Raw genomic sequence first — 25211 nt, 5'->3', positions numbered from 1 at the left:
TTTCCCAACGAGTCCAGAGGAGAAGTAGTAGAGAGGGCTGATATCAGATAGTATTCATCTTGCTTATTGTTAACAACATTAGATTCATACTTGGAGTTTCTTGCCTTCTTGGAGGGTTGACCACTTCCTTGATTTTCGACATTCCTCTTTCCTTTGCCATTGAACCTGCCATTCCTTTGATTGTGGTTGGAATTGCCTCGGGAGTGATTTTGATCATCGTCATGAGATGTGTCCTTTCTATTTGGACACTCCCTCGCATAGTGGCCAATTTTGTTGCAAATGAAACATCTTCCTTTCCTTCCACCTTTCGATCCGGCCTTTCCTTTAGATTTAGACCCGAAATTATTTCTCCTTTTAGCATGAGAGGAGAAAGCAGTGGGGTTGCCTTTAAATGCAGGCATTTCCTGCTCTTCCATCCTTGTCTCTTCTTGAATGCATCTCACCATCAATTCCTCAAATCCTGGAATTACATTATTGTTGAGAAGAGTGGTTCTAAATACATACCATTCGGATGGGAGCCCTCCAAGAGTTGTGATAGTCAATTCCCTGTCAGGAATGACTTCCCCAATCGATAGGAGATCATTCTTGATCTCAGTGATCCTTAAGAAGTAGGACTGCATATCCTCATCTTTTCCCTTCTTAATTTCCTTTAGCTTATTCTTGAGGAACAAAACTTGATTTGCATCACTAAATTTAAACAAGCTTACCAGTCTATCATAGATTTCCTTGGAGGTGTTCAACTCAGAAACGTAGGCCACCAGGCGCTTGTCGATAGAGTCCCAGATGATCTTCTTTGCTTTGACTTCACCCCTAGTCCACTTGTTCCTTGCAGCAACCGATGCATTTGATGGAGGCTCAATGATTCTGCCTCTCACATAGTCCAACACTTCCTGCTCTTCCAATGTCAGATCAAGAGACATCTTCCATCCGTGATAGTCAGACTTCTCATGGAGCTTGTCTTCGGCGGGGAAGTGTGATGAGGAACCCATGAAGTCTTAAGACTTTTTCCAACAGTCTTCGGTGATTGCTCTTGCTCTTGCTCTTGCTTGGGCTTTGTCTTCACCTCAGCTCTGATACCATGTTAAATTATGGTATGTTCTATGCTTAGTGCAATTTACTTCAATTTCTTCTTATTAGCCCAATGTCATTCACTGTTTAGCAATCACATTAACATAAAGTAAAATGTTGATAGAACATAAATAAATCGACAGAAAACAAGCCAAGACAAGAGACACCAGATGTGGCGGCTAGCCAGGGACAAACCCCAATGTGGGGAAACCCTTTGATCAATTCTTCTATAATCTTCAATAGTTTAGCAGAGAGAGAAATAGTACAAATATACAAATCTGTAATTTTATGACAGCAATAGCAAACCCTAACCAGCAAAGTCAAAGCTGGTCAAACAGGATAGAATTGACCTCCAATTAGTTTGGTCAATATCTCAGTCAACTTAGCCTCCAACAACAAGAAGAGGCAGCCCAAAAACAATCTGAAAAACTCAGTCAAATAAAGTCAACAGAAGTCAACCTACTGCCAGCAAGTAGGGCAGTCAACGCTGGTCAAACCTGAGGTCAAATTGCCTCGGTTTGCATGCCAAAATCTACGGCCTGCCTAGGAGAGACAGCCATACAAAAACCACAGTCCAAGAAGGTCCACACTGGCCAACGCTGGTCAAAGAGACCTTCTGCAGCCCTGGTCAAACTCGATCAACACAATCAAATAGTTTTGCGTCCTCCTTCCTACGTCCTTCTGCGTCCTCCTTCTTCCCACGTGAGAGTTGCTCCTTGTGTGTACCCAATCAACTAAGGAGAGAGAGAAGAATGTGAGAGATGAGATGAGTGAATAATGCCTCAAGGTAACTTGTATTTATATGAATCGTTGAGGATGTGTGCCACACATTTAGTTGTTGGCAGACCTTGACAAATTGTCAAGTAAATACAAATAAATTCATATCTCCATAAATACATGTCAGAATCGGATGATCGTTAGATCAATCCTACACCTCTCGATGAGAGGAATCCAAGAAAAATATCAGCTGCCATAAATAAGATGACCCACATGGAGTTTGTCCCTAGTTGCCAATTTTAACAAATTGCCTGCAAAAACTACGTCCCACTAGAAATCCCTCTTCGCTAAAACTTTTGTTACGCTGCTCCCTCTGCCATTGACAGATTTCGATCTGGAAATATTACCTCTCTGTCGACTCACTCAAAGAGATTTACCACGAAAATCTAGCCCTCCTAGCCTGAACTGTGCAAACCCTCTGGGGATTCGAATTGTTGCCTCTGCAAGAATTTCGAATTCCCTTCTTCCTTCAACGTTGGGTCTTCCGGCTCTGTTCTTCTTGCTTCACCTGCAGCTCTGATACCATGTGAAAATTCCTAAACCCAGAATCCCTACTGCAGCAAACTGATGTTACTTCTCCTACTTGTTAATCCATACAAGTTATTTATTGTGTTCTACGGTAAATATCAAAGTAAATACAACTGCAACATTCACTATTTAAAATAATATGCCGAAACAAGAAACTGAACAGAGAATAGATACAACACAATGACAAAGTTATTTTTGGACAAAAGTCCCCGAAAAAACCCAATGCGAGAAAACCAGTGTAGCAATTCTAACGGTTTTTATTATTAAGCAGTAGTTATTTCTGAATACAAACTCTAGATGCCTTGTTGGCTATCCAGTATAGAGAATATCACTTGACAGAAGAAATTAGTGAGATTACCTCACTCTACACTCTAAGTTGTGAAAATTCCTAGTCCAAGGAACCCCTACTGCAGCAAAACTGAATTTACTTCTCCTACTTGATTTTAATATACATTATCAAGTTATTTTCTGAAAAATATTGAAGTAAATTACTTTTGCAGCCCACACCAATTTAATTTGATTACATGAAACAAGAAACTGAGCAAAGAACAAGATACACAGGACAGTGATTTTTGGACAAAATAATCCCCGGAAAAACCCGATGCGGAAAAACCGGTGCAGCAGCTTTGAGGGTTTTCTATTATTAAGCAGTAATTCCGAATACAATGCTGGATGCCCTTCTAGATCATTCTCACCCATATTTTGATTAATACCCATGAATAATTTAATTTCCCTAAGTTTAGACTTAGGAATCCCATTAAAATTATTAATTATTTTAATAAAATACAATCCGGGTGGAATTTCACCAAATGGTTTTTGGGTTCTTTAGAACTCATGTGCCTTAGCCTCTCCACTAATTTTCAAGGCTAGAGCACTTCCGATGCTACCAAAAAGTAACAATCCCTCTTAACGAGGAAAGTGCTCTAGCAACAATGTCCACCTACATGCTGCTCTATTTCTGAAGCACTCCTTTCTGCACTGCTACTACCACCAACACTGTGTTGTTGCTGCTACTGTATTGTTGCCCATGACACTGCCACTACTGCATCTGTACTACAACTCCCTCTCAAACGCTGCATCTGGTAAGCTGCTAGCACTGCCACTACTAATACTGCATCCATACTGCAACTCAGTTGTTGAGAGAAGCAACTGAGAAACATCCAAAATTAGTTGAACTTAACTATGTTCAACATAATACAACAAATTTTGGAATCTCACTGTTGCTGACCCTCACCCTCTAAATCTTCTGTGTTGTTGCTAACTCCTGCATTGTCCCAATTGCACTGCTACCAACCTTGCTCTGCGTTGATCAGTCTCTGGTCCCCAACTACTGCATCTGTCCTCCAAACACTCCACTGCATCATCTGACACTAAGTCCATCTCGATACTGCTGAATCTTGGGCTCCCATAGCAAGGAATTAATCCAAGAGGTGGACTCCTCAAGGATCTTGCCCACATGTAGTCCTCCCGACTACAGCTAAATATCGCCCCATCTCCCTCCTGGAGATGCGTGGGCACTCATGGCAAACTCATCCTCGTCAATCTTTGCTGAAGCAGCCTTAAGGTCATGTTTCTCATCCTTGTCATTTTTCTTCAAAGGACACTGGGATGCATAGTGGCCCAACTAGCCACAACTGATGCTAGAGTTGTGTTCTCCTCCTCCTCCTTCGTCTTTGTGCCACTCCCACTGTTGCCACTGAGGTTGACCTTCACTAGGTCCCTCCTTAACCCCTCCTTTTGGAGAGCCGCCCACATCTCCTCCCATGAAGGTAGTTTTCCCTTGCCCAATATGCTTTGGAAGAAAACTTGCCATTCATCTAAGACTCCATTCAGGGCTATCCTCACTGTTGACCACTACTGGTCAACTTCCCATGCGGTACACCCTCTTTTCTTGGCAGAAAGAGATAGCACCTGAACAACGTGTCCGTGCCAGCCTACAGTCATCAGCAGCTTGATCATTTCCATTGTAAACCCAGTCTGCATGTATGAATTGTAAATAATCTAAGCAGATCAGAGTCATGTATGTAAAATTGCCTAGGTGGACCTAACTTTCTATGATAATCTATGTCCCGGAAGGTTTTTTGTCTCACCGATCCATGGATCGGCAGAGTTTTCCTTCAAACCTGACCCCAAAGCCGGGATGGATTTTGTCATTAGAACTTTAGGAGAATCCTAGTGTGTTAATCTGCTAGATTATAGTTGTGTCGCAGAACTGGGTGATTTATGAGGGTCTGTATTAAGTGGGTTTGTCCCCTTGAGATGTAAATTGTAAAAAAAAATCATCATGAAATGTGTCTTGAGGGTTGAAAATGTTTTAAATCCCCTCGTGAGTCCTAAGTCCTAGGTCCTAGGTGATGTTTCCAATGGCTTAGTTCGATGATCCATTTAAAAAATGAAATAAAATAATAAAAATTTAAAAATTTTAAAAATTTTAAAAAATGAAATAAAATAATAAAAATTTAAAAAATTTAATAAAAAATAATAAAAAATTAAAAATTTAAAAATTAAAAAAAATGAAATAAATAAAAAAATAAAAAATAACTTAAAAATTTAAAAAAAAAAATAATAAAAAATTAATTGAATAAAGCGACGGATGAGATCAAGAGATGTCTTGATCTTCATCAACGGTCGAGATCATTTTTACATGGATCAATCGAACTAGCCGTTGGAGCATTTCCTTTAAATAGGGTGCTAGGAGTCATTTTCAGATCATTCGATCTGTGAGTCAGTACTGAAAAAGCTCTTGTGTAATCTGATTTCTGGTTAATAAAAGAAGACTTTGGGGTCCATATCTTGCTGGTGTTACTCTCTTAAAATGCTGTGAGATTGTTTCATTTTCTGCATATGTTATTTTCAGCCGTTAATAATAGCTTTTCGTAGAGTATTGTGAGCACAGGTATCTTGTTCACTTGCTGGGGTTTGGGTGCTGTTAGGGTTTCTGAAGTAATGGCAGGTATCTCCATTACTTCCTGAGATCTAGCAGCATTTTGCCCTCTTTATTGACAGTTGTTTTGAGCTGTGCAGAAAACATCATTGAAGAAAATTTTGTGGGTGTTCGGGGAAGTTCTCGGCTGAACCAGCCAGCTCCCGCAAGCATTTTGTGCTGAGCCCAGTTGGATTTGATCCTGGGTCTATCATTCGGTTTATTTTTTCTAATTTGCATGGGAGATTTTTCTGAAGTTCTTTCACAGTGACAATCTGAGATTTCTTGTCTTTAAAATATTTCTGCTCTTATTGTTAAATCTGGCAGTCAGGGGGCCAAGATCTGTAAATTAGTCAGTTGATCTGGGGTTCAAATTCTGTTTATGCATATATGATGTTAGGGTTTTTCTGTTCTCTTGCAGAAAACAGGCATGTGTGATCCGGAAGAGTCTCGAGGGCTTATTTTATAAAAAAATGTTCATTTGCAGACAAAAGGTACTTAGATAATCGAATCTGCACAACGGGTGAAATAAAGTCAAAGGAGGCAGCTGTTTTCAATCTATCCCGCATCAGGCAGCAAGTAAATCTCAAATCGACTCAGTAATCTGTCTGTCGACTTCAGCATTGGGCCAATCTTCTCCTGCAATCGCTCATACAATCGTAGCTCAATTCCACTGTGCGGTTTTCATACCTGTTAGCTTTCAGAAAATTTGTCGTCGGCTCAGGAGCTTCATCGATTTTTTTTTCTTTGGGTGTTACTTTCACAGCCCAGCTCATCTGAAATCGATCCAAGCAAACCAAAGACACCATCACATTCTTTCAACGTTTGACAGTTAGCAAAATCGAACTGGGTGGCGAATCGAGAGCTCAGAAATCCATTTGTACGCAGGCCAGTTTTGAGGGTAAATATCGAACACGTTTTGCTGTCATCCGCAGTCTCACCTGTCCTCAAACACGCATACAGTCTCTGAGCCAGCTGCCATCGTATTGCCCATCGATTTACGCTCAGCGAATTACATTCCACGATTTTTTTTGTATCCTCCGTAGCCGGCCAATCTCCCATTTAATCTTTCACGCTGACGGAGCAGGCATACGCTGTCCACCGTGGTCTCACTCGACATTTGCTGCGCCATACCCGAAATCTGCAGGTGATCTCTTCCCCGGTCACGCATAAGGTAAAACGATTAGCAGCGTTTGGGTTCTTACGATTTTTTTCGTGAGTTTCGTTGTTTTATAGCAGGGGTAATGTTGAAAGGGTTATGCGTATTTCCCTTTTATCACCATAGTCGTAGCATAATGTTAGTATAGTTAGCGTAGCAATAGGTGCGATTTTCATTTCTTTTAGATTTTAATGGTATTTCAATTAAGTTTTTTCATTTTAGATTTTAAGTTAATAAAAAACTCATAAAAAGGGTTAGCTTGGGGGGTTTTAGCTTTAGGTTTTAATTTAGATTTAAATTCATTTTTTATTTATTTATTTTTATTTTTGGGCTTAGTTTAAATTTTTACTAATAGTTTAGTTTATATTTATTTTGTTAGTTTTAAATATTTTAGCCTTAGTTTTATTTCTTATTTTAAAGAGTTTAGATTTTATAAAAAAAAAAAAAAAAAAATCAAAAAGATTTATTTAGATTTAGTTTTATTTTTTTTTAAATAGTTTAGTTTCAGACTAATTTTTTTTTTTTTAGATTTCTTTTTTTAGATATATATAAAATAAAAATAAAAATAAATAAAAAAATTGTTGTGGATTTTTTTTCTTTGTCAGATCTAGTTATTTTTCGGGAAATATTATCTTTCACGCTGAGATCTGAGTTTTTTCAAGTCGAGATGCGAAGTTGAAATATGATTGCTGTTCATGGTTCATGTTTCTATATCATTTAACAAGTAATCGTTTCTTAAGGCACTGGTCTGCTTCATTAATCAAATCCATCAAGTGCTTTTATATCGTATCTCGTGTCTCCCAACCAACTGGTCGACATTTGGTTTTCATCATCTCACAGGGACTACCCCCCTTAGCCGCGGGAGACAGGCTTAAACGGAGGGATCGGGGATCGGAGTGACAGCCCCCGGTCTGAGCGTTGTCGTGCCAATCCGCGCGACAACATTTTTTGGCGCCGTTGCCGAGGATAGAGTTCTTCTGTCCTTGGTTCTTACATTTCAAGCTTTTATGTGTCTAACTTCTTGTTCAAGTGGCGACTCCACTTCCTATATTATCTACAAGAGTGTACACTAGAAGACATCCAAGCAGTCTGTGCAATCCTACTCCTGATCCTGAAAAGGTTTATAGGGTGCGATCACACAAACTCGCTTCTCGTACACTTCTTGGAAATCTTGGACAAGAAGCCCTCTCCGATATTCATCTTCTCTTTAAGGGTCAAGTTAGGCGCAGCACCATGAGTCTGTGTGCTCCTTGTGATTTTTCTAACATTCCTGGATACCCCAATGCTATTCCATCTGTTGGGATAGACAAATTGCCTAGCTTTCATGGAGATAATGCCATTACTGTTAATTCCCATTTGCGAGATTTCAACATATGGATGGCTAAGTATGCTAGATCTCCTGATTTTGATCATGAAGATGTCAGGATGATCCTTTTTATCTTGACTCTAGGAGGTGATGCTCATGACTGGTTTACAGAAAAACCTCCTAATTCATTTGACTCCTTACAATCAATCATTAATTCATTTAGAGAAAAATATGGAGATAAGAGAGAGGGAAGACATCTTGTAAGAGCTCTTACTCTGATAAAAAAGAGAGAAGACGAAACTGTTGAAGAATTTAATAGAAGGTTTAATAGTATTATTAGAGAATTACCTCAAGACTATAAACCTTCAGATAAAACTCTCCAAGATTTTTACATTGATGCCTTTGGTCCCGAACCATCTTATGAGTTAAGGCGTGCTAAACTTACTGATTATCGAGATTGCCAAGCCTTAGCTGTAGAACTTGAAAAGGACAAGGCAGCTTCTGGGAAGTCTGAAATCCCAGGCTTTGATAGGGCTGCTACGAAACTAAAGGAACCTAAGGGAAAAGCAGTCCAGGAGCCAGAAAGTGAGCTTGTTCTTAAATTGCTTCAAAAAATTGAAACTATGGAAATCAATCATAATAAGGAGATAAACACTTTGCAGAATAGATTGATACAGATGGAAAGAACGCAATCGCAAAATTTTCAGCCTCGAAATAATAATTGGCAAAGAAGGGGTCAATCTAGTGAGCAGAGACCCCCTAACCCGCTTACTAATCTGGTAGATGATGCTCCTCCTTACTGTCGTGCTTGCGATGCTTTTCACGAAGAGTCCTCTTGTCCCACTATCAGAAGACTCTTGGATAATGGAATGCTTGGGACAGGTGAGCAAATAAACGTAGTAGGGAGCAAGTTTCCTGTGCCCATGAATGACTGGATAGAGGTTAAGGAAAGGAGCTATGATGTTGTGAACCCTCAATCTGCTTTTAGTATATCAAAAAACCCAATGTGGGGAAAACCAGTGATATTATTAATTCTTCATCAATTTAAGAGTGCAATAATCTGCTTCCCTAATGATGGCAAAGCTCTGACAAATAATAATCTCCACTGGCAAAACAATCTGGAGACACAGTCTCCTATGCAAATCGATCTAGCCTCTTCCCAACAATTCATGCTCCTGGCTATTTGCAATGCCTGCCAAAAATTCACACTACTACTCTGGGAAAATTCGTACAGCCTCTAGAAATCACTTCCTGCAAGTCGAACTGCCTCCAACAATTTGTTAGACCCACTCGCTTCGCTTCTGGGTGATAGATCTGGCACTAGCACACTGAAATGAGCTCGCTTCAGCAACTTGCACTGGAAGACTAGCTAGCTCGCACTACTAATTCTACCTCCTGCAAATAAAATCAACCTATTTTCCTTTCACTAAGACACTGGAAAATCTGTGGAAATCCTCTCCGGAATTCTTCTCCCAAATCTCTGTTGAATGTTAGTTTTTGGTAGCATCAGAAGTGTTCTAGCCTTGAAAATTGGTGGAGAGGCTAAAGCACAGGAGTTCTAAAGAACCCAGAAATTGTTTGATGAAATTCCACCCGGATTGTATTTTATTAGAAATAATTAATATTTTTAAAGGAGTTTCTAAGTCTAAACTTAGGGAAATTAAAATATTAATAGTTATTAATCAAAATATGGGTGAGAATGATCTAGAAGGCTGATCAAGTCATGTTTTAATCTTAGTCGTTGATTAGAGACTTAGTCTCGGTCGTTGAAGACTCAACAGGAAAAGTATAAAATGAAGGCTTGGGGTTCATTTGGAAACACACTTATAGAGATTGAGGAAATTGATTTTCTGAGGTGAGAAGTTCTCAGGAGGAAAATCGATTGGGGAGATCTTGCAGCTGAGGGGCAGTGAAAATCCGAGAGAAGAACTTTCCGAAGAATACTGACAGAGAGACGGAGAGAGCTTGCAAAGAGGCAGTGCAATAGCCGAGAGAGCTGATGCAGAAAAGTTGTTTGTCACGCAACATCCAGAACTGTCGGAACAGCCGAAACTGTCGGGAACTGCTGGAACTGTCAGAAACTGTCGGAACAGCCGAAACTGTAGGGAACTATCAGAACTACCGGGAACAATCGGAACAGCCGGGAGTGCTGACGCAGGACGCAGCACAGTAGCCAGGAGAGCTGATGCAGAATAGTTGCCTGTCACGTAGAATCCAGAACTGTCGGAACTGTCGGGAACTGCCGGAATAGGCGGGAAAGGTGACACAAAGGGCAGAGAAGGTGATGCAGGGTTGACGCAAAGCCAGCGCAAAAATAGTCAGGGTTAGCCAGTCTTGTGCCAAATAAGCCGCAATTCTGCCGGGTGAAGTGAGGTAAAACTCACTTAGATTTTCCGCCAATATTTTCTCTGTAAAGGATTGCTAGATGAGCATCCTAGAGTTGTATTTAGATATTTCTCATGCATAATAATAAACCCTCAGAACTACTGCACCGGTTTTCCCACGTTGGGTTTTTCCGACAACTATTGTGTCCAAAAATAAGTGTGTCCTATGTATCTTGTTCTTTGCTCTGTTTTCTGTTTCATGAGATTAAATATTTAATAAGTGTAGGTTGTAGAAGTAATTTGCTTCAGTATTCAAAAGAATAACTTGATGAATGTAATTTAAAAATCAAGTAGGTGAAGTAGACTCAGTTTTGCTGCAGTAGGGGTTCCTAGAGTGTAGGAATTTTCACATTGAAACCCTTGTTGTCTATGTCTCCCTCTGCTTCAACTACGCCCTTACTAACTCTACAATTAGGTAAGTCGAACTACTCAAGTGTGACTCTCCAACCCCATCGAGTTTCTCTTACAATCTCTCGTTGAGCAATCAACAAGCATGGTCAATCACAATCGATGGCTAAGATCATCTTAACTCCATCAAGTTACTTTTCTGAGGGTCTCTAGAGCAAAATCGATTTTCCTCAATTAATTCGATTTAATTAACCAGATTCCCTAAGTTAGACTTAGTGAAATTTTAATAATTGGTCAATTTATCTAATTGAGGTGTTTTCTCGTGAAACCTTTTCTGAGTATTGGAGAAAATGTGTTCCTTAGCCTCATAGACATGACAGAGACTAGAACACCTGTCTATTGCTACCAAAAAATAACACTCCCTATTAGCGAGGAAGGTGTTCTCCACTACTCCATCTTGTCCCTGAAGGACTAATTTACCTTGCCTACAGCCTTCGTGAGAATATCCGCAATCTGCTAATCTATGGGAACATGTTGTAGCCAAAGTGACCCACGTTGCACACAATCTCTAATTACGTCATACCTTATGTCGATATGCTTCGACCTATCACGAAACACTGGATTCTTAGAGAGCCTGATGCAACTCTAATTATAACAAAAGATACTAGTCGGATCCATCCACTGACCAAACAAACCCACTAGCAGCTTTCGAAGCCAAATAGCTTCACATGTGACCATGCTAGCTGCCATGTATTCTGCATCTGCAAAACTCAATGCCACAGACTTTTGCTTCCTACTACACCAAGAGACAACCCCTTATCCAATATTGAAGCAGCACCCTAAAGTAGTTTTTTAATCCACTGAACTGCCTGCCCAATCTGCATCTATATATCCACATAAACTAACACCATAACCTTGAGCATACCTCAAACCATACTCGATTGTGTTGCGCAAATACCTCAAAACATGCCTCGTTGTTATCCAAAGCACCCTCTTTAGTTCCACCATGAACTCACTAAGACTATTTACCGCGAAATAAATGTTTGGCCTTCTGTTGACCAGATACATAAGCGATCTGATGAGTTTCCTATACAAAGTTGGGTCCACATCTACGTCCTCTGAAGCATCTATCTTCTTCCAGTTAGTAATCATAGGTGTGGACATGGGTCTACAGTCCTGCATCCTGAACCTCTTCAAGGTCTCCATAGCATATCTCCCTTGCCCAAGGATGATCTACTTGTCCATCTGCCATACCTCCAAGCCTAGGAAGTAACGCATCAATCCCAAAACTTTCATCTCAAATTCTGGCGCCAAGTCCCTCTTGCAGTCTTCTATGAACCTTGATGACCCTATCAAAAAGAGATCATCCACATACAAAACTAGGATGAGTGGCTCACCCCCTAGCATCAGATAATAGAGGTTGGAATCCGCTTTGCTCTTCATGAAGCCCATCTACTACAAGTAGTTGTCTATTGGACCATACCATGCCCTGGAAGCTTGTTTGAGCCCGTATAGTGCTCTCTTTAGTCTACACGTGTGTGCCTCTCTCATGCATCTTGATACCCATCAGTTGTTCGATATACACCTCCTCCTATATCACCCCATTCAAGAAAGTTGTCTTGACATCCATATGGTGAATCTGTCATACCATTTGTGCTGCCAACAAGATCACTGCCCAGATAGAGGTATATTTGGCCATTGGTGCGAAGGTCTCACATTGCAAGTTTGGTGAAATATCAAGGGTGGACTCGTTAGTGTTAATGCTAGCTTGTTGTGGCGCCTTTGGTGTGGCTAGAGAGCTTGGTTGGATGCCTTGCTAGGCCTTTGTATTGCTAGTTAGGGTTTTCTATTGATGTGGATGTTCGAGCTAGGGTTTGGATGCATTACAAAATCCTAGCTTGTGGTAAGCTTGAAGGACCAGCTTGTGATAAGTTGTTGGTATGTACTTGTAACTTGATTCTTATAAGTACTTCACTATACAAACTTTGTGTTCTTGCAGATCTGACTTTCAGCTTATATTCTCATGGTGAATGAGCAGTTTCTAGCAGTGTTGCACACATCGCGATAAAATCGCGATTAAATCGTAAAATCGCGATTTTTTTAAATTGCCGATTCAAAGCGCGATTTTTATCCAAAAAATCGCCTCTTTTTTTTATAGCGATTTTTATCGAAAAAATCGCGATTTTTTCAAAAAATCGCGATTTTTTCGATAAAATCGCGATTTTTTCGCATTAAATCGCGAGGGGCGCGGGCAGCGGGGTTTTATATGGAAAAAACGAAATTTTTTTTATTCATTCAGCAGTCCGCCGCGGAGGAGAAGGAGAAGAAGTGAGGGAGAGGGTTGCCGTCCGTTGTGGGAGCGAATCGAAGCGATTTTAGGAGGAATCCAAGCCAAGATCGCCAATTTGTCCATAAACCAGGTATGTAGATTAATTTTTTTTTGTTTTGGTTCTATAAAAACTTTGTTTTTCATTGTTTTTAAAGAATTTTTGGAAATTTTTCATTGATTTGGGATGGGTTATTTGTTATGACTATGAGAACCAATTTTTGATTTTTATTTTCTCATTTTCTTTAAACATTGTTTATTTTTTTTTATTTTTCATTGTTTTTTGGCATTTGGTTGGGTAACTTGGGTTTAGAAATTGGGATTTTGGAAATAATTAGCTTGTAATTTTGCAAATGCTAAATTGTAATTTGTATTTACTATTATCATTTATGTAATCCTAAATTCCTATTTCCTAATCCTTATTTTTCCATAGGTTTGCAAATTCAAAATTCAAAAACAAACATGCCAAGGAAATTGGATCCTTTCTGGGAATATGGTGACCCTAAAACTCCGAATGATAGACAAAACTTGTATTGCAAGTTGTGTGGAAAGGAAATATTCGGGGGGGTGTACAGGTTGAAGTTCCACCTTGCACAAATCCCTGGACGTGATGTGGTGCCCTGTCTAAAGACAAATGCTGAAATTATCCAAAAAGCCATGAGAGCATTGGGAGAATTAGAGCACACTAGAGACGCCAAAGAAGAACTCAAAAGGCAACTAAAAAGGTCAGTTGAAGGAAGTGGGCCAAGTGGCACAGGTTCTACTGCAGCGTCAGTCAATCCGGTAGCTGCATCATCATATTTTGTTCCTCGAACCACACCTGGTTCACAACCAACTATTGGTTCAATGCTAAAAAGAACTGAAAAAGAAAAAGCTGACAAGTTGATGACAAAATTTCTCCTCTGGAGTGATATTCCTTTCAGCATTATAAGGAATAATCCATTTTTCCAACCTACTCTTGATGCTGTTGCCAGTGTTGGCCCGGGGTACAAACTCCCTTCTCTTCATGATTTCAGAGGCCGGCTTCTTCAAGATGAAAAGCGTGACTGCACCCAAAGATTGGAGGATTTTAGGGCATCATGGGCACAAACAGGATGCACTGTTATGTCAGATGGTTGGACTGACCAAAAGGGGAGAACCCTTATAAACTTCTTGGTTAGTTGTCCCTTGGGGACTATGTTTATCAAATCTGTTGATGCAACTCATCAAATCAAAGATGCAAAAACTTTATGTGATTTGCTGGATGTGTTTATTTTGGAGGTGGGTGCAGAAAATGTTGTCCAAGTCATAACGGACAATGCTGCAAATTATGTTGCTGCTGGTAGAATGCTTATGGACAGGCATCCTACTTTATTTTGGACACCTTGTGCTGCCCATTGTATTGATTTGATGTTAGAGGACATTGGGAAAATTCCCTTTGTCAAAGAGGTTGTTGACTCATCAAAAAGCATCACAAAATTTATTTACAATCACACATCTGTGCTTAGCTTGATGAGAAAATGCACCAACAACAAAGAGTTGGTGCGCCCCGCCATTACACGGTTTGCGACGAGTTTCATATCTCTTCAATCCCTCTTGAATTCTATGTGGGATTTGAAGAGAATGTTTCTTTCAGAGGAGTGGCGTGCTTCGTCAATGAGCCGCAAACCAGAAGGAGAGGCCGTCTGCAGACTAGTTTCATACCAGGAGGACTTCTGGGCGGGAGTGCAGGAGGTGTGCGCTGTTACAGAACCTTTGGTAAAGGTTCTTCGGTTGGTTGATGGTGAGAAGCCCGCAATGGGCTATTTGTATGAAGCCATGGATAGGGCCAAAGAAGCCATTCGGTCCTACTATGATGACAAGGGAGATGATGGGTTCCAGAGACAACTCCTTCTATGGAAGGTCATTGATGAGCGATGGAACAACACACTCCATCGTCCCATTCATGCTGCTGGCCTTTTCCTGAACCCTGCATTTTCTTATGCATGTGGGTTTAATTTTGATGTTGAGGTCGTGGAAGGATTATTAACCTGTGTCCAGAAGATGGTGAGAACTTCAGAAGAACGTATGGAGGTCTCTAGACAAATTGAGCAATATAAGTTGTCAGCTGGCACATTTGGCTTTGAGATGGCTGTCATTGATAGGACGGTTAAAATGCCAGGTATTTTTTAGTTTGTAGTATGTACTTTGTAACTTTGTTTCAAATTTCATTGTTTCTTCAAATTCCATTTTTTTCTTATGTTTATTTAAAATTTTCTTTGTAATTTTGTTGTAGACGCATGGTGGAAGATGTATGGTGGCAGAGTCCCCCTTTTGCAAAATCTTGCCGTGCGGATCCTCAGCCAAACATGCAGCTCCTCGGGATGTGAGCGCAATTGGAGTGTATTTGAAAAAATACACAACAAGAAGCGCAATAGGTTAACACTTAAACATTTAAAATATTGCAAATTTCCAAATAAATTTTTGAATTCATTAAAGTTTTAAACAATATTTTTTTTATAATATTAATTATTAATTTATTATTTCATGAACTTTGTACAGGTTGGAGTCCCATAGACTTAATGACATGGTCTATGTCTACTACAATCTTCGATTGTGGGTGAAACAACTAGAGAAGACACCTGATACGGAAGCCATCTCATTGGATGGGATTGACACCACTGCTGAATGGAGGGTTGAGACCGAGAGGCCTCTCATGGATCCCACTGAGGATTGGTTAGTGCAGGATGAGGGGGAGGAGGAGGGGGAGGAGGAGGAGCAGGAGCAGGAGCAGGAGGAGGAGGAGTTGGAGGAGCAGGAGGAGGAGGTGACACCGCCTACCCGGGCTACCCGGGCTACCACTACCACCAGTAGAGGACGTGGTCTCCGTCCACCTCAGCCTCCTGTAGCTGCTACTACTAGTTCTTCAGCTTCTAGAGCACGTCAGACTCCACTGCCATTTCCACCACCACAGGCACCAGCTTCTACATCTAGAGGGAAAGAGAAAGTTGTGCCATTTTCTCGCAAGAGGGGCAGAGGAAATCAATAGGATTAGACTTTCATTTTATTGTATATGACATTATGACATGATGAGATACATTATCATATTTTTTGTTGATATTTTGAGGCTGAGTTGGACTTGGGACTCAGGACTTACTATTCAGGACATGATTCAATGTTATGTGTGATTTTAGCGCTAGAAATGATATTGAACATCTTATATATTAGTTTTTTTATCATATTTATGTGTCAATGTATTTATTTTATGTTGTAGATGGTTTAGATATTAAAAAAATTGAAAAAAAATGAATATTTTTGTGCCAAACGATTTTTTCCCGCTTTTTTCCGATTTTTTCCCGATTTTAACGATTTTTTCCGCTTTTTTCCCGGCGCCGATTAAATCCCGATCGCGATGTGTGCAACATTGGTATAAATAACCTTGAAAACGAAGATGACATTTTGGCCAGGTTATATGGTGAGAAACCCTCTCCTGAGAAAATTCTGGAGATTGCTAGAGATAAGGGTTTAACATACCAGAGAAGGGATAAAGATCAGAGCGGAAATCAAATTCCTCCTCGAACTTTAAACCCTGGTATAAACTCTGGAATAGATGTCGATTTGGGTAGTTGGTTTAATAATGCTAAAATTTGGGTTCCCGTATCTGAGATCGCTAAGATCCCTTCCCAAAGAGACAAGTTACTAAAAGCAATTCAGGGTCCTCAAGTCAACGCTTCTCAACAGAAGATTCGCGAGGTTGACTACCATGATGCTCCTATTTATCTGCAAAGCGTAGATGCTGATAACAAAGATCATCAACCCTTCTTTATCACCTTATTAGTCAACGGGTATAAATTGAATAATTGCATGTTGGATTCAGGCGCATCTGCTTGCGTTATGACTAAAAGGGTCATGGAACAGCTTAACTTAAGAGTTTCTAGACCCTACTATAATATATGTGCTATGGATTCTAAGAAAATCGAAGTACATGGTTTAATCAAGGATTTACAAGTTCACCTTTCAGTTTACCCGGACATCATGGTTGTTATGGATATCGTTGTCGTTGATGTACCGGATGCTTGGGGTATGCTGTTATCTAGAAAATGGGCCTCTGATCTGGGAGGAAGCATTCAGATGAATTGGTCATATGCTATGATTCCTTCTCCTAGCGGTGATGGTTTTGTTAGGCTAAATAGAGAGCCCGAGAGGAAATTTCATGTTGAAAACCCTAAGAAGCCTCATAATGAAATAATTAGGGAGCAATCTGACATCGGGAACTATTCTATCATGTCTAATTTCATAATTCCTCCCGATGATAAAGTAAAAAATCTTAAAGATGAAGTCTGGTATATGTACTTCGATGGTGCGTTCTCTAGTCATGGTAAGGGTGCTGGAATAGTGCTTAAGTCTCCCCTTGGTCACATATTCAAGTTTGCCTATCGTTTAGAATTTGAAGCAACCAACAATGTCGCTGAGTACGAAGCTATATTGTTAGGTCTTGAGTTGGCCAAAGCTTTGAGGATTAAATTACTTAGCATCAAAGGGGATTCCGATCTGGTTATCATGCAACTTAAAAGTAAATTCACATGTAGAAATCAGAGATTAAGAAACTATCGAAATGCTGTGTGGGATACTATGGAGCACTTCGATGCCCTTAACCTTGAAGCAATCCCTCGAGAACAAAATGGTTTGGAAGATGAACTTGTCGTAGCTGCTACCACTTTCCAGTTGTCTGACGAGTTAATTAACGATAAGATTAAAATGGAAGTAATATTCAGACCATCTGTTCCAGACAACTCAGAGCATTGGCAAGTTTTTAATGATGAAAAACAAGTCGTTCGTTTTCTCAATAGTTTAGATGAGTTTGAGGATTTTCGGATAATTTCTCAGGAGGATGGATCTTTGAATCATGAACATATCATAAATCCTACTCCTAGAAATGTGGTTGCCTTGGAGCAACATTTTGATCGGCATGATGCCACGAAGCTTAGAGAAGAAAACAAGATGGACCCAGGCGAGTACCTCGAAATCAACATAGGTACTTCTGAAAATCCGAAAATAGTTAAAATTGGTAAAGGTACCAGTTTGGAGGAAAGGAAAAAGTTAGCTGATTTACTTCATGAATATAGAGATGTTTTAGCTTTTTCCTATGATGAATTAAAAGGCTATAGGGAAGATGTTATGGAGCATACTATTCCCTTAAAAGATGAAAATGCTAAACCCTTTCGACAGAAACTTAGGCAAATTAATCCAAAATTAGCCCCCTTGGTCCAGAAAGAGCTTGCAAAGATGCTTTCAGCAGGGATCATCGCTCAAACTAGGCATTCGACATGGTGTTCGAATTTGGTGATTGTTAGGAAAAAGAACGGTTCAATAAGACTTTGTGTCGATTTTAGAAACCTTAATCTAGCATGCAAAAAGGATAATTACCCTTTGCCAAACATGGAAACTTTGTTGCAAAGAGTAACTGGGTCTGGAATGATGTCATTGCTAGATGGCTTTTCTGGGTACAATCAAGTTTGGGTTAAAAAGGAAGATCGACACAAGACCACATTCACAACACCATGGGGCACTTTTGAATACATTAGAATGCCATTTGGGTTGACAAACGCAGGGGCTACTTTCCAGAGGGCCATGGATTATGCCTTCAAAGGGTTAATCGGGAAAATCATCGAAATTTACCAAGACGATCTTACTGTTTTCTCTAAAGATGGTATCAACCATATAGATCATCTTAGGAAGGTTTTTGATAGATGCAGAGAATATGGAATTTCTTTGAATCCGGCTAAATCTGTCTTTGGGGTAACTGAAGGGAAACTTCTGGGTCATATCATTTCTAAGGAAGGAGTCAAGGTCGATCCTGAACGAGTTGAAGCAATTCAAAAGATTCCTCTCCCACATAACCTCAAGTCCCTTCAGTCTTTCCTTGGAAAGATAAATTTCATTAGAAGATTTATCCCGAATTATGCGGAAATAGCTAAGCCCATTCAAAGTCTTCTGAAGAAAGATGTGAAATTTGTCTGGTAGGAAGAAGGCAAAAGGGCTTTCCAAGAAATCAAGTCTGCTATCGCGAAAGCTCCTGTCCTTGTTAGTCCTGATTACTCCAAAGATTTCATGATTTTTTCTTTCGCTTCTGAGGATACAATTGCCGGTGTCTTGCTTCAAAAGAATAAAGATGGTCACGAGCAGCCTATTGCTTTCATGAGTAGAGCACTTCAAAACTCCGAATTGAAGTACAATACCATGGAAAAGCAGGCTTATGCCTTGGTCAAGTCTCTTAAGCATTTTAAAACTTATGTGGGTTATTCTAAGATCATTGCTTTCGTCCCACATTCTGCTGTTAAAGACATATTGACTCAAACTGATTGCTTAGGGACTCGTGCTAGGTGGGTTACTAAGATACAGGAGTATGATTTAGAAATTAGACCCACCAAGCTGATCAAAGGCCAAGGTTTAGCTCAAATGTTAACTGAAAGTAATGAAAAAACTCTTGGTTTGTTCTGCCTTGACGATCTATCTTCGCCAGAGTTGAGAAGATTAGCTGAGCATGAGTGGTATAAGGACATAGTTTACTATTTGACAAATCTTGCATGTCCTAACCATTTAGTCGCTCATAAAAGAAGGGCTCTTAGACTAAAAGCCACTAAGTACTGCCTTATGAAGGATGGCCTTGGATGGAGAAATCCTGAGGGCATAGTGCTTAGGTGTGTTGACGATGTTGAGTCCAAAAGATTAATCTCCGAATTTCATTCAGGATTTTGTGGTGGTCATTATGCTGCTAGAACTACCGCTCACAAAATCCTTAGAGCTGGCTATTATTGGCCTTCGAATTTTTCTGATGTGCACAAGTATGTTAGAACGTGTCAAGCCTGTCAACTGTTCACTGGGAAGCAGAAGCTTGCTGCCCTTCCTCTACAACCTGTTATCGTAGAGGCACCTTTTTAGCATTGGGGTCTGGACTTCATAGGGAAGTTCCATGAAAATTCTAGCAATGGCTACTCATGGATTTTAACTGCTACAGATTATTTCACTAAATGGGTCGAAGCCATCCCTGCTAAGAATGCCACTGAAAAGGTTATTATGGATTTCATTGAAAATAACATCATTACTAGATTTGGTGTCCCCGCTAAGATCACTACAGACAATGCCAAGGCTTTTAGTTCTTCAGAGTTTACATCTTTTTGTTTCAAATATGGCATTGTTTTATCTCATTCGTCGAATTACTATCCTCAGGGTAATGGTTTGGCTGAATCAAGTAATAAAAATCTTATAACCATTATCAAGAAGATAGTAGGAGATAACAAGAAGTCTTGGGACAGTAAAATCAAGTATGCTTTGTGGGCAGACAGAATTACTAAGAAGAAGTCTACTGGTAAATCTCCCTTTGAATTAGTTTATGGCTTGGATGTTACCTTACCTGTGCACCTAAAATTGCCAGCCTATCAGCTTCTCCAAAATTTTTCCACTAATAAAGATGTTGTTCAGAATAGGATAGATCAGATTGTGGAATTAGATGAGGCTCGTCGGACAGCTTTTGAGGCTATATGTAAAAATCAATCTAATATTAAGAAAAGCTTTGATAAATGCTCTCGATCTAGATCTTTGCAGGTTGGAGATATGGTTTTACTCTGGGATCGCAAAAATGAAAAGCCGGGAAAACATAAGAAGTTTGATAGTTTGTGGCTGGGACCATACATCATCAGAGATATAGCTGGGACAAACTCATTCTACTTGAGCAGATTGGATGGCGAACCACTTGATCTACCAGTGAACGGCCAAATGCTCAACCTGTTCTTCAGAGATGATATCTGATGCCATGGGGCATCTTCTGTATTGTATTTCTATCCCTACTCCTTGTCTTTTCAGCATTTCATTTTCGTTTTTAGGATTAGATTTACTTTTCATGTTATTAGTTAGTTAATAAATGAAGAGCTTTTATTTTTTCTGTGCTTAATGTATATGATGATTTTGGACGGACGCTACTTATATTTTGATGTGTGTTGCATGGATGCAGATTCTGGATTCTCACATTCCTACAGAGCAGCAACGTGTCCCCTAGTAGAGCCAGATGTTGACCACTACTGGTCAACTTCCCATGCGGTACACCCTCTTTTCTTGGCAGAAAGAGATAGCACCTGAACAACGTGTCCGTGCCAGCCTACAGTCATCAGCAGCTTGATCATTTCCATTGTAAACCCAGTCTGCATGTATGAATTGTAAATAATCTAAGCAGATCAGAGTCATGTATGTAAAATTGCCTAGGTGGACCTAACTTTCTATGATAATCTATGTCCCGGAAGGTTTTTTGTCTCACCGATCCATGGATCGGCAGAGTTTTCCTTCAAACCTGACCCCAAAGCCGGGATGGATTTTGTCATTAGAACTTTAGGAGAATCCTAGTGTGTTAATCTGCTAGATTATAGTTGTGTCGCAGAACTGGGTGATTTATGAGGGTCTGTATTAAGTGGGTTTGTCCCCTTGAGATGTAAATTGTAAAAAAAATCATCATGAAATGTGTCTTGAGGGTTGAAAATGTTTTAAATCCCCTCGTGAGTCCTAAGTCCTAGGTCCTAGGTGATGTTTCCAATGGCTTAGTTCGATGATCCATTTAAAAAATGAAATAAAATAATAAAAATTTAAAAAATTTAAAAATTTTAAAAAATGAAATAAAATAATAAAAATTTAAAAAATTTAATAAAAAATAAAAAATTTAAAAATTTAAAAAAATGAAATAAATAAAAAAATAAAAAATAATTTTAAAATTTTAAAAAAATAATAATAAAAAATTAATTGAATAAAGCGACGGATGAGATCAAGAGATGTCTTGATCTTCATCAACGGTCGAGATCATTTTTACATGGATCAATCGAACTAGCCGTTGGAGCATTTCCTTTAAATAGGGTGCTAGGAGTCATTTTCAGATCATTCGATCTGTGAGTCAGTATTGAAAAAGCTCTTGTGTAATCTGATTTCTGGTTAATAAAAGAAGACTTTGGGGTCCATATCTTGCTGGTGTTACTCTCTTAAAATGCTGTGAGATTGTTTCATTTTCTGCATATGTTATTTTCAGCCGTTAATAATAGCTTTTCGTAGAGTATTGTGAGCACAGGTATCTTGTTCACTTGCTGGGGTTTGGGTGCTGTTAGGGTTTCTGAAGTAATGGCAGGTATCTCCATTACTTCCTGAGATCTAGCAGCATTTAGCCCTCTTTATTGACAGTTGTTTTGAGCTGTGCAGAAAACATCATTGAAGAAAATTTTGTGGGTGTTCGGGGAAGTTCTCGGCTGAACCAGCCAGCTCCCGCAAGCATTTTGTGCTGAGCCCAGTTGGATTTGATCCTGGGTCTATCATTCGGTTTATTTTTTCTAATTTGCATGGGAGATTTTTCTGAAGTTCTTTCACAGTGACAATCTGAGATTTCTTGTCTTTAAAATATTTCTGCTCTTATTGTTAAATCTGGCAGTCAGGGGGCCAAGATCTGTAAATTAGTCAGTTGATCTGGGGTTCAAATTCTGTTTATTGCATATATGATGTTAGGGTTTTTCTTTTCTCTTGCAGAAAACAGGCACGTGTGATCCAGAAGAGTCTCGAGGGTTTATTTTATAAAAAAATGTTCATTTGCAGACAAAAGGTGCTTAGATAATCGAATCTGCACAACGGGTGAAATAAAGTCAAAGGAGGCAGCTGTTTTCAATCTATCCCGCATCAGGCAGCAAGTAAATCTCAAATCGACTCAGTAATCTGTCTGTCGACTTCAGCATTGGGCCAATCTTCTCATGCAATCGCTCATACAATCGTAGCTCAATTCCACTGTGCGGTTTTCATACGTGTTAGCTTTCAGAAAATCTGCCGTCGGCTCAGGAGCTTCATCGATTTTTTTTTTGGTGTTACTTTCACGGCCCAGCTCATCTGAAATCGATCCAAGCAAACCAAAGCCACCATCAAATTCTTTCAACGTTTGACAGTTAGCAAAATCGAACTGGGTGGCGAATCGAGAGCTCAGAAATCCATTTGTACGCAGGCCAGTTTTGAGGGTAAGTATCGAACACGTTTTGCTGTCATCCGCAGTCTCACCTGTCCTCAAACACGCATACAGTCTCTGAGCCAGCTGCCATCGTATTGCCCATCGATTTACGCTCAGCGAATTACATTCCACGATTTTTTTTGTATCCTCCGTAGCCGGCCAATCTCCCATTTAATCTTTCACGCTGACGGAGCAGGCATACGTTGTCCACCGTGGTCTCACTCGACATTTGCTGCGCCATACCCGAAATCTGCAGGTGATCTCTTCCCCGGTCACGCATAAGGTAAAACGATTAGCAGCGTTTGGGTTCTTACGATTTTTTTCGTGAGTTTCGTTGTTTTATAGCAGGGGTAATGTTGAAAGGGTTATGCGTATTTCCCTTTTATCACCATAGTCGTAGCATAATGTTAGTATAGTTAGCGTAGCAATAGGTGCGATTTTCATTTCTTTTAGATTTTAATGGTATTTCAATTAAGTTTTTTCATTTTAGATTTTAAGTTAATAAAAAACTCATAAAAAGGGTTAGCTTGGGGGGTTTTAGCTTTAGGTTTTAATTTAGATTTAAATTCATTTTTTTTTTATTTATTTTTTTTTTTGGGCTTAGTTTAAATTTTTACTAATAGTTTAGTTTATATTTATTTTGTTAGTTTTAAATATTTTAGCCTTAGTTTTATTTCTTATTTTAAAGAGTTTAGATTTTATAAAAAAAAAAAAAAAAAAAAATCAAAAAGATTTATTTAGATTTAGTTTTATTTTTTTTTAAATAGTTTAGTTTCAGACTAATTTTTTTTTTTTTTAGATTTCTTTTTTTAGATATATATAAAATAAAAATAAAAATAAAATAAAAAAATTGTTGTGGATTTTTTTTCTTTGTCAGATCTAGTTATTTTTCGGGAAATATTATCTTTCACGCTGAGATCTGAGTTTTTTCAAGTCGAGATGCGAAGTTGAAATATGATTGCTGTTCATGGTGCATGTTTCTATATCAGTTAATAAGTAATCGTTTTTTTAAGGCACTGGTCTGCTTCATTAATCAAATCCATCAAGTGCTTTTATATCGTATCTCGTGTCTCCCAACCAACTGGTCGACATTTGGTTTTCATCATCTCACAGGGACTACCCCCTTAGCCGCGGGAGACAGGCTTAAACGGAGGGATCGGGGATCGGAGTGACAGCCCCCGGTCTGAGCGTTGTCGTGCCAATCCGCGCGACAACACTCACCATCATCGTTGGATGAGGAATGGACCCCACTATAGCAAGCTGGTCTCTAGTGTCCTGAAGACATTGAAGATAGAGGTTCACCCCTTCTCCTTTCTGCATCAAAGTCTGCTGCAACTTCTGCTCCAAATACATCTTCCTCTATTCGAAAGAGCCTTCATACAGAGAAGGCAAGGCTTCCCACATCTCTCGGGTTGTATCATTGCCCTGCAAGTGTGAGACCACATGATCTCGAACTCCATCGAGAATGAGCCTCTTTGCCTTCCCCTACTCAACTTTGTACTTCTTCTTTTGATTGTTGTCAGTAGGAACAGCTACAACACTATTGACGTAGGCCTCGAGATCATATTCCTGCAGAACAGCGAAGATTTTGGTCTTCCATATGACATAGTTGGATTCCAACTTGTCCTGATCTCTGAGCCCATGCGATGCCATCTCACCCAACTGTCGAACTGACTCCTCTAGTCACTGCTCAACACTGCTTAGCAAGTGAGAAATTCGAACTTTCTGGCGGAAAGTTCTCTAAGGAGAAAATTCCCCTTCTATGTGTCTTCGTTCTTTTCCAGCGGATTTCTGCCCCAGTGGAAACTGCGCCCTTCAAGCACTGCGCTGAGGCTCTGCATCACTCCCTCTGCCTCTGCAAACTCACAAACTGGAAATTGTACCTCTGTGTCATCTCACTCAAAGAGATTTCCTCGGATCTGCTTCCCGGCAAGGACTACGCAATCCCTTCAAGGGGATTCGAATTGCTACCAAGAGCAACTTTCAACCTTACTGCTCAACACTTGATCTACTCTTCCTATTTCAAAATCAACGCTCCGATACCATGTGAAAATTCCTAGACTCGAAGGAACTCCTACTGCAGCAAATATGAATCTACTTCACCTACTTGATTTTTAATATACATTAACCAAGTTATTCTTCTAAATACTAAAGCAAATTACTTTTGTAGCCTACACTAATTAAATATTTGATCTCATGAAACAAAAAACAGAGCAAATAACAAGATACATAGGACACACTTATTTTTGGACACAATAGTCCCAGGGAAAACCCAATGTGGGAAAACTGGTGCAGCAGCTTTGAGGGTTTATTATTATGCAGGAGAAATATTTGAATACAACTTTAGGATGCTCATCTAGCAATCCTTTACAGAGAAAATACTGACGGAAAATCTGAGTGAGTTTTACCTCAC

At 39.6% G+C, this 25211-nt stretch overlaps 2 protein-coding genes across 4 annotated transcripts in view; one reads left to right on the top strand and one right to left on the bottom strand.

Moving 5' to 3' along the window:
• Window positions 1–25211, bottom strand: part of LOC149189806 (uncharacterized) — a 458516-nt gene that overhangs the window by 131744 nt on the left and 301561 nt on the right. The gene's annotated exons all lie outside the window — the stretch shown is intronic.
• On the top strand, window positions 13098–15999 carry LOC149189810 (uncharacterized). Its single transcript, XM_089413291.1, has 2 exons — window positions 13098–15215; window positions 15340–15999. The coding sequence occupies exon 1, from the start codon at window positions 13282–13284 to the stop codon at window positions 14968–14970; it is 1689 nt and encodes a 562-aa protein (XP_089269417.1). The 5' UTR covers window positions 13098–13281; the 3' UTR covers window positions 14971–15215; window positions 15340–15999.

The sequence above is a fragment of the Pinus tabuliformis genome, chromosome 3_1 (assembly GCF_031772625.1).
Source record: "Pinus tabuliformis cultivar Carrire ecotype Pingquan chromosome 3_1, CPIR1, whole genome shotgun sequence".
Lineage (NCBI taxonomy): Eukaryota > Viridiplantae > Streptophyta > Pinopsida > Pinales > Pinaceae > Pinus > Pinus tabuliformis.
This window is presented reverse-complemented; position numbering and strand designations above follow the sequence as displayed.

Bases quoted from the DNA above. Each gene is read 5' to 3' on its own strand.
- LOC149189810 (XM_089413291.1), top strand. From the start codon at position 13,282: ATGCCAAGGAAATTGGATCCTTTCTGGGAATATGGTGACCCTAAAACT.